Here is a 9,376-nt window from a genome sequence, read left to right on the forward strand (position 1 = left end):
GAGAGATGGCTCAGAGGTTAAGAGCACTGCTTGCTCTTCCAAAGGTCCTGAGTTCAATTCCCAGCAACCACATGGTGGCTCACAACCACCTGTAATGAGATCTGGTGCCCTCTTCTGGCCTGCAGGAATATGTGCAGGTAGAACACTGTATACATAATAAATAAATAAACCTTTAAAAAAAAAATCATGTTCCTTTACCAGTCTCTAACCTTACACTGTCTCCATACCTAAGGTATGGGGGACAGTAATTAAAGAGAAAAGCAAGCCATTTCATCATTAAAATCTTTCACCACAGCATACCACTAAGAGTTCAAAAGGACCTTGGAGACATTTAAGCCAACTCATTCCAGGTGAACGAGCTGACGTTCAGATAGGGACAAATGACATGCCTATAAGTCACACAGAGAGCTTGAAGAGAAAAAAGCAATTTTTTTTTTCCAAACAAGCAGACAGGATTTTTCACATGTTAAATCAAAAAGAATCAAGATCATCAGATTAGAAAGAAATGATGAATAAGAAGTATGCTACACATAAGTTTAAAGGACTAGTCCGTCTGCTGCCCCCCATAATCAAAAACTTCTCCAATGCATGGACATCCATCCATCAAGATCCTTACCCTTAAAATATCAAAATCCGGGAAAGTTCAATTTACAAATACATTATTAATTGTATTGTTATAATGAAATTAGTTCAATAAACATGAAAACATCAAACAGCACCAATACCAGAGGTTAAGGTAAATATACTATTATTTAAAATAATGTATAATTACTCATTGGGATAGAAATAAACTCTAGCCCCCAGCAAAACTATTTAAAATAACTGACAGAAAAGGCAATATTTAAAGACTCCTATGTGCCCTTTTCCCACTGACAGGTCTGTGGCGACACTTCCCTGCAATGGGTCACGTGGAAAATATCAAGACACAATCTTTAAATTGAACCATGGTGCTAAATACTCCAAATCTTGCCAGTATTAGCCAATGGTAGCATTTTTTGGTATTTTAACTAGCCTTACCTGTCCCCCAAAAAACCAAAACAAGTCCCTTATTAAGCAGTAGATAAGGTGCACCTGTTCTGAAAAAGCAGCAACATTTACAGATGCTGTAATTGACAGGTATCAAAAGCTACCAAGGAAATACAGCAGCAAACCCTCCAGTAAGAGTGCATTATTCCACACGGAACCACCGATAACTAACTCTTCTCTCTAGCTCCCAGAACTTCTGCAAGACTAGAGATTTAACAAGTGTATGAATACTACAAGGGGCCAATAAGAAATCTCTAAACAGGGTAGTGTTCGTATTTGAAACTACCAAGATAATTTGACACAGAGAAATCCAACAATACATAAAAAAATTTTAAGCACACAGAACTAAGATGTTAGCAAAAACTTTTGTGTTTGCCCCAAAAACCAGCATGGGAGTTTGAGGTGAAAATGAAATAGGCGTGGTTTGGGAAGCTGCTTGAAGCTCGTTCATACCACTTCCTCCCTGTCTCCTGCTCCTTTCGTCAGGTGCGCTCAAGACTACCTGGCTGAAAATATTTGGTAATTCAGTGCAGAAAATTAAGGTCACAGACAAAGTACAAGAACTTTTAATACACCATTAATACTAATGATTAAAAATTATTGCATAGTCTTATGCATTTCCCCTAAAACATTTTCTGAAAGTAAACCAATTCTATAAAAGACAAACAACCCTTTTAAAACACGGATGGCCTTCACTACCTCGCTCTTCGCTCCTTTCTCGTCTTTTCAGTACTTTTGTCCATTGTTTTCTCATTGTCCCCCCTGCACTTGGGGCAATACCATTTCCCCTTTGGTTTATAGGTGAGTGAGACACATGAAAAGTGAAACCATTCAATGGGACACTGCTCATTGTCACAGCCTATCATCTCCCCGTAAGACACTTGGTTACATAAGCAGTAGGTAGGTTCATTGGGATCTATGGCGAACTCTGCAGGTGAGGCTTCCCTCTCCTGCTTGGCCTTGGAGCGTTTCTTCTTCTTAGCCGATTTGGATTTCTTTTCTTTCGGGGGCTGATCATCACAGTCTTCAATCCCATTTGTCATGTGACATAAATCCCGGCTCTCACTGGTTCGCTGTCTTCTAGGTCTTCTAGAAGATCTTTCAGGTTGACTAGAATCCATCTTCGCCTTGTCTGAGGCCCGTTCACTGTCAGCAGGATCTTGGAGACACTGTGAATGCAGCTCCATTTGTCTTGCCCGATTTTCCACCAATTCCAGCATTTGTGTGACGATCTGAATTTTCTCATCTCCCAATTCCTGGCTATTGATTAACGCTCTCTGCAGATGTTGCTGTAGGCGTTTCTTCTGGTTTGAATCATCTTCTTTCTTATATTTTTCATAGACATCATCAATTTCCTTTAAAGTTTCTAAAACAGGGGGAAAAGGAGAATATTATGGCATGTTAGCACACACATCATCTCCAAGATAGAATTAAAGCTGGAAACCACATTTGATAGTTTGCATACATTTGAAAAACATTACTCTCCAGTTCTCCATCATCTAATATGAAAGTGTACTTAGAGGCAAATGGTTCAGGCAAAGGAGCTTGCTACCAAGATGGACAGCCTCAACTTGGGTTGGGTGGCTGGTTGGTTATTTATTTATCCATCCATCCATCCATCCATCCATCCATTTATGTGTCATTTTGCCTACATGTATGAGGTGATCGTGTGAGCTGCCACGTGGGAACTGAACCGGGGTCCTCTGGAAGAACAGCTGGTGCTCTTAACCACCGAGTCACCTCTGCAGCCTCTCCAACCTCAATGCGATCCCCGGGACCGACACTTCCAGTAGGAGCAGAGAGCTGACTCCTGCCCATGTCCTCTCGCCTCCACATGTCCATTCATGTGCTCCCACACACAGAATAAATAAAAGGAACTGTAAAAACTTTCAGAGGCAGGCGGTGGGGCCGCATGCCTTTAATCCCAGCACTCGGGAGGCAGAGGCAGGCCGATCTCTATGAGTTCGAGGCCAGCCTGGTCCACCAAGTGAGATCCAGAAAAGGTGCAAAACTACATAGAGAAACCCTGTCTCAAAAACAAAACAAAACAAAAAAACACCATTCAAAGGTTGTTCTGGTTAATTTGCTAACTTGACATAAGCTAGGGTTACTGAGGAAGAGGATGTCTCAACTGAGAAACGCTTCACTAAGATTGGCCATTGGGCATTTTCTTGAATGATGATTGATATAAAGAAAGCCCAGCTCACTGTGGACAGTTTCAACCCTAGGCAGGTAGTTCTGAGCTGCGTAAGAAAGCAGGCTGAGTGAGCCATGAGGAGCAAGCCAGAAAGGAGCATGGTTTATGTTCTAGTTCCTGCCTGGAGTTCCGAAGGTCCTGACTTTGCCCAGACATGGGCTATGACCTGAGAGGTGGAAGCTGAAGTGAACTCTTTTCTCTCCAAGTTGCTTTTGGTGATGGTGTCTTATCGCAGCAACAGAAACCTCACACAAAGGTAATTATTAGTAAACTAACGAGAAAATTTAATATCATTTCTCTGTATTTAAAAAGGTCAGGGGGAGTAGGGAAATGGCTAGCCTGGAAAGTGCTTGCCGCATAATCACGAGGACCTAAGTTGATTCCTAGCCCTCACACACAGAGCAGGTGTGGCCGTGTGCACCTGAAGTCTCAGGGCCAGGGGTGCAGACAGCTTCCCTGGGGTTGGCTGATCTGGGGCCACTGAGCTGAATCAGCAATCTTAAATGAGAGAGCCTGTCTCCAAAACCAAGGTGGAGGGCAGTAAAGGAAGATGTGGGGTGTCAATCTCCTGCCTTCACAGAACACGAACACACACACACACACACACACACACACACACACACACACACACACGCAATAAATTAATAATCCAAAGTGTTATGTAAGTAAGACTATTACATGTTAATTTAGATTTTCTGAGTTCCTTATTACCTATTCTTTATCTGAACATCAAAACTGCTCTATATACAAAATTTACACGCTGAACTCCAGCTATAAAACTTGAGGTGGTTCTGAGACTCAGCCACCGAGTATTACACCTGTGTGTTTACAGGAGTTACAGCTCAATCAGTGATTTGGTACATGACTCCAGAGAGACACACTGCCTTAATTTCCACATCCTTGGACACTTTTAAAAGGCAGACATCAGCATCTCTTAGCTTCCTGTCATCTTAGTTTTAACGGCTCCTTCATTTTGGCACCACAGGGGAAATTCTGAAAATCAAAACTATTTCCCGAGTAGATCTGCTGTTCTTGGCATCCACTGAGCAGGCCCCTCCACAATTACAGTGAAGTCAGCACTGGATCATTCTACCTCTGTGTCCGACTCAGCAGCTGAGTCTATGCTTGCTGAAGCCGCTAATGCAACTGTATAAAAAGCTGGACACTTTTAAATCAAGCAATGGCTGAGTCACCAGAATGTTCAATGTCACCAATGACTAAAAATCTAATTAAGTTTAGTTTTATTCAAATCTGTTTGATGTCTTACCCTTATAAGGCACAATGCTTATATCGAAGAGGTCTGTCTTGCTGGGGGTAAAAAATATTAACTCTAATTTCCAATACTACGTAGCATATCACTGTTTCAGCTTCCAATGTTATTACTATCATATGCCACACCGCTGTTTTATATTCCAATTACTATTATAATGAGCAGAAATGTTAAATAAGTAAAATGCATACAGTGGCTGTCTGAAATCAGGTAACAAAAACAAATAATTAGCACATTTATGGATTCCCCACTCCCTAGAAATTGCAGGTATTAATACTCAATGGACAATTTCACTACTAAAGCTGAAGGTCCCAAGAGTACTCACATACCACAGCTTTGAATTCTTTTTAGCATTGTGTGGTGTGTATATGTGTGTGTGTGTGTGTGTGTGTGTGTGTGTGTTTACAAGCACTCATGCATGCCCCAGCACTCATAATGGAAGTCAGAGGACAATTTGTAGGAGTCGGTTCTCTCCTTCCACCATGTGAGTTACAGGGATTGAACGCGGGTCGTCAGGCTTGGCTGTCAGCACCTTTACCAAGGGACCTATCTTGCTGGCCTGTGCACATCCTATTTCTGAACAAAATTCACAACTACCCTGTTTTGTTCAAGCAGGTATATAAGTGCATCTCCTTATATGGTGCAGTTTTCCTACAGGAAAAAAAAAGACATTAGCTATTTTTTTTTTTTGCTAAATGCAAAATAATTTAAAGAATACAAAAATATAAACTTCATTTCAAACATTCTGTATCTCATGATCAGGAGTTAGCTGTTCCTTGTGTCATACTTACACACTGACACTGTAATAAGATAAAAATTTATATTTTAAAGACACCTTAATTATACCATGAGATAAAAGGGGAAAAAAAAGAATTACCATTTACTCAGCCCATATTACGGGATAGAAATTTTTTTCATCTTGCTGGGCCTGGCAGCTGGTAATTCCGGTTACTTGGTAACGTGAGGCAGGAGGATCACAAGTTCAAGGCCAGCCTAGACAACCCAGTGAGTGCCTCTATCAAAAGAAACACTAAAAAGGGGCTTTGGGGACAATTCACGGGCAGACTGCTTGCCATACATGTGTGAGACCCTAGGTTCAATGTTCAGCACTTAAAAAAAAAATTCTACAGATCAAACCAGTAAGAATGCTATCACTTTTATATGAGGTAAAGGAAAAATTTCAAGAACCTCAAACTTTGAACTGCCAAATGTGTACATCTGACCTTACAGCACTTTCCATACACCATATGAAAGACACTTGGAATTACACATTACATTTTAGCTCAAAGGTTGCTGTTTCCCTAGAAAATTATGAATGAAATGCTGAGGAGACCATAAAGGTTTTCTAATAACCATATCCTGCAATGAATATTTAATTTGATTGTTTTTTTTTCTTTACTTCTCTACTTAATGGACTGATCAGTAACTCCTGAAAGACTCCACTGGCGAGGGAGCAATTTCATGGGTTCCTCACTCAGCGCTGTTGTATTAGCACTACCCCCCAGAATAGAAAATACTTAAGAATCGGTGAAAATAAAATCTGAATCAAGAACACAAACATATATACAGCTTCTAACAAAAATAAAACTGTGAAGCTGAGCTGAGCAACTATGTTCATAGAGCAGAAGCCGGACCACGATTTTTATATTAATCCTGGAATTAGTCACAATCACAATGAAGCTGATGGTGCGTATAAACTTTTCAGTATTTAAGGTCCAATACTCATGTTACCTAAGCAACCTATGTCAGTTACAGATAACTGGTATCACAGACTTTCCTGTCGAAAAATTATGTCACAACCAACCTAAAATAGTCTCATTTTTGTGCCTTTAAAGAATACAATACAGTGTTAATATAAGGAAAACTACAAATTTTGGCACAGAATTCTTAAGCACATGTCCCACTGCTAGGCTGTCATTCATGTATGTCCCCCATGTCTGTAGAAACAAAAACAAAACAAAAAAAAAAACAGATGCTCTTTTTTTAAAAGGATGGGAGTAGAGGTCGCCTCCAGGACAGTGGTAAATCCTCTACCTATCCTTCGAGTCTTTAATTCAATCCCTTAGGAATGAGAGGAGTCACACAATTTAAAAACAGATGTGTTCTTGAAGTAGACAACTTTGAGATAAAATATTCTCCACACAATTAACTGGATAATTACTTTAGCACTGTAAATTCTATCTATAAAAGTGATTTTTTTTAACCTCCTATGTTTTGAACCTGATGAAGATACCAGCATACTGCAGAAACAGTACTGCCTTCTCCCAACAGAAATTAGTCTTACCAGAGACTCAGAAAACAAAATTGTAGGCAGAGACACCTAAGTGTTCTAACATGCTAAAACAATGTCACCATGAGGTGGCCTACAGGATTAAGTTACAGGACTGGTGACATGTCTGGAAAAACAGAATGGCCACAAGTGGTTTTTAAGGTCCACATTAGGTCTACGCTGTACCCTGACTCGGGTTTACTAAAGGACGAACACATCCCCATTTAAACTTCTGTCCTAGCAGCAGAAAGGTACGACAGTCCCTCATGATGATTCCCTGTTCTAGTTTCTTGACGACGAACAACCACCGAGAAAGCGTTTCTCCTCGTTTAAACTTGGTGGAGGAGGAACCCAAGGGTGCAGGGACGCCAGGTGGTTGCCCAGCCAACGAACCCACTTCCTCCCGAGGTCCCCGGAAGTGACACATAGCCCGGAACCTCCGCTGAGCCAGGGTCCGCGACAGTCCCACAGCGGGGCTCGAGCCTTGATTCACTGGGGGTGGGAGAGACTGGAAAGATCACCACCCCGACGACGCCGACGCCGCCCAGGCCCATCCAAGTGCCCTCGCCCCAGCAGGGTCCCCCCTCCCCGGCGGCGACCGGTCCGCTCAGTCCACCCAGGCTCCTCCGAGCAGCCCGCCGCGGCCGCGGCCCGCGGGAGCGCGCGCCCCGCCCATACGACGTCACACCCGCAGGCCCCGCCCCCAGACCGGGGCCCTCCCCGCACACACACACACACACACAGACTCACACTCACACATTAGCAGAGACACACACACACACACACACCCTCTCCGCCCGGCCCTGCGGGGGGACCCCTCCCCCTTTAACCAATTGGCAGGAGCTGAGGAAGGGCTGAGGCACCGGGCGGCCCCGGAACTTTCCCCGGGGCGAGAGGGGAGCACAGACTGTCCCGGTCCCGCGCCACGCCGGGAGCCGCCGGAGGGAGGGAAGGAGGGAGGGAGGGGGGGGGGCCGCCTCCTAAGTCCACCTTCGCCCCGTCCTCTCGCCCCCCTTTCCCCCCCCGTCCGTTCCAATGCATCTGCTCGCCCAGGGCGAGGGGGGCCCAGCGGAGCCGGGGCCGGGGCCGGGGCCAGCAGGGAGGGCCCCGCACCCAGCCCAGCCCGCGCCCCGCTGCACACTCGCCAGCTCCGGCATCAGGACAGCGTGCGGCAAGGCAGCCGGCGGGCACCGGAACAAAATGCTCGCTTAAAAAAATGGCTGATTCCTCCCGGTCGGCGGCAGCTGCAGCCAGCCGCCCGGGGCTGCAGCCGGGCGGCCCTCGGAAGTCCCGGGGAGCCGCAGCCGGGACAGGCAAGGGCCGCGAGGCCGGCTCTGCAGTTTCTCCACCACCACCACCGCCACCACCACCTCCATAACCCACCCCACCCCGCCCCGTCTCCCGGTCCCCACCGCAGCAGATCGCCCGCCGCACTTCACGGACCCTGTCACCGGGGAGACCAGAGAGAGAGAAAAGTACCTTGGTATTTGTTGTCCAGCTCCCGCAGCACCGACACGTTCCTCTGCATGTCGTGGGGCAGCGACTCCACACACTCCAGGTAGTCCTGCACGTAGCAGGTGAGCAGCCGGCTCCGCTCTCCGGTCAGGAGCGCGGCCGACGAGTACAGCTGCTGCTGTTGCTGCTGCTGCTGCTGCTGCCCTAACATCCTGCCGCCGCCGCTGCTGCTGCTCCTCCTCGCCGCCGCCGCCGCCGCCGCCGCCTCCGCATCCAGCAGCCACACATGCAACAGCCACCACCGCCGCCGCCGCTCCTCCGAGGCTCGGCGGCCCGGCGCCGCGGGGACACGGCCGCCGCCGCCGCTCGAGAGGGCACCGCCGAGTGTCGTGTCCCCCCCACACACACCGATCTCCACTCCACCCCTCCCCAAAGAAGAAACCCTCACTCCCCGCCCCCGCGGTAACAAGCCCAGGGGCGGGGCGAGACCGGGGCTCCCTCCGGCCCCCTCCCTCCCTCGCTCGCTCGCTCGCTCGCTCGCAGAGAGAGAGTGAGAGCAGCGGGGTTCCCCCCGCGGACGATGGCGCCGGGCTCCCGAGCGGTGGTGACACTGGCTGTCCCCCTTCGGTGTGTGTCCGTCCCCCACCCCCCGACACACACACACACACGAGACACACGGCCCGCCCAGATCTCTCCCGGGACGAGCCCCCTCGCTGCCCTTCTCCTCTCTCTCTCCCCTCGCTTATCAGCCTCGGTGCCCCGGGCCGGGTCTCAGTGGACTTGGCCCCGCCCCTTCGGCCGCGGCCGCCTCTGCGCCTGCGCAGGGCCCCCCCCCTCCCCTTTCTAATAAGGCTGGGGCCCCGCCCCTACCGCCCTACCGGAGGGTTCGCATTCTCCCGCCTTCCCTGCGCCACCCGGGCGATTGGTCTGTCAACTCTCGCCCGGGGTTGTCGGGGGTGGGAGGGGGGGGAGGGAGGAGGAGGGAGGGAGGAGGGCGCGGGAGGGGAGGGGGGAGGGAGGAGGGCGGCCAAACGGCAGGCCGCGCCCCGCCCCCTCTTAAAGGGCCGCACGGCCGAGCCTACATTTTCCCCCCCACACCCGCCCCCCGCTTCGCCCCAAGGCTGACGGTGAGTCCCCGAGAGGCCGGGCCACCGGGCGA

General features: G+C 48.1%; 1 protein-coding gene across 1 annotated transcript; it reads right to left on the minus strand.

Moving 5' to 3' along the window:
• Positions 1-642: 642 nt before the first annotated feature.
• Positions 643-9,154, minus strand: Ing2 (inhibitor of growth family member 2). The gene is made up of 2 exons (XM_028854526.2): positions 8,242-9,154; positions 643-2,392 (listed from the first exon to the last, which is right to left on the minus strand). Exons 1-2 carry the CDS (start codon positions 8,426-8,428, stop codon positions 1,722-1,724), a joined length of 858 nt encoding a protein of 285 aa, XP_028710359.1. The 5' UTR covers positions 8,429-9,154; the 3' UTR covers positions 643-1,721.
• Positions 9,155-9,376: the final 222 nt, after the last annotated feature.

Source organism: Peromyscus leucopus, chromosome 17 (assembly GCF_004664715.2).
Source record: "Peromyscus leucopus breed LL Stock chromosome 17, UCI_PerLeu_2.1, whole genome shotgun sequence".
Classification (NCBI taxonomy): domain Eukaryota; kingdom Metazoa; phylum Chordata; class Mammalia; order Rodentia; family Cricetidae; genus Peromyscus; species Peromyscus leucopus.

Excerpts from the sequence above, each read along its gene's own strand:
- Ing2 (XM_028854526.2), bottom strand. The coding sequence starts at position 8,428 with ATGTTAGGGCAGCAGCAGCAGCAGCAGCAACAGCAGCAGCTGTACTCG. Across the intron at positions 2,393-8,241 it reads GCTGGACAACAAATACCAAG|AAACTTTAAAGGAAATTGAT; the intron begins GTACTTTTCTCT and ends CCCCTGTTTTAG.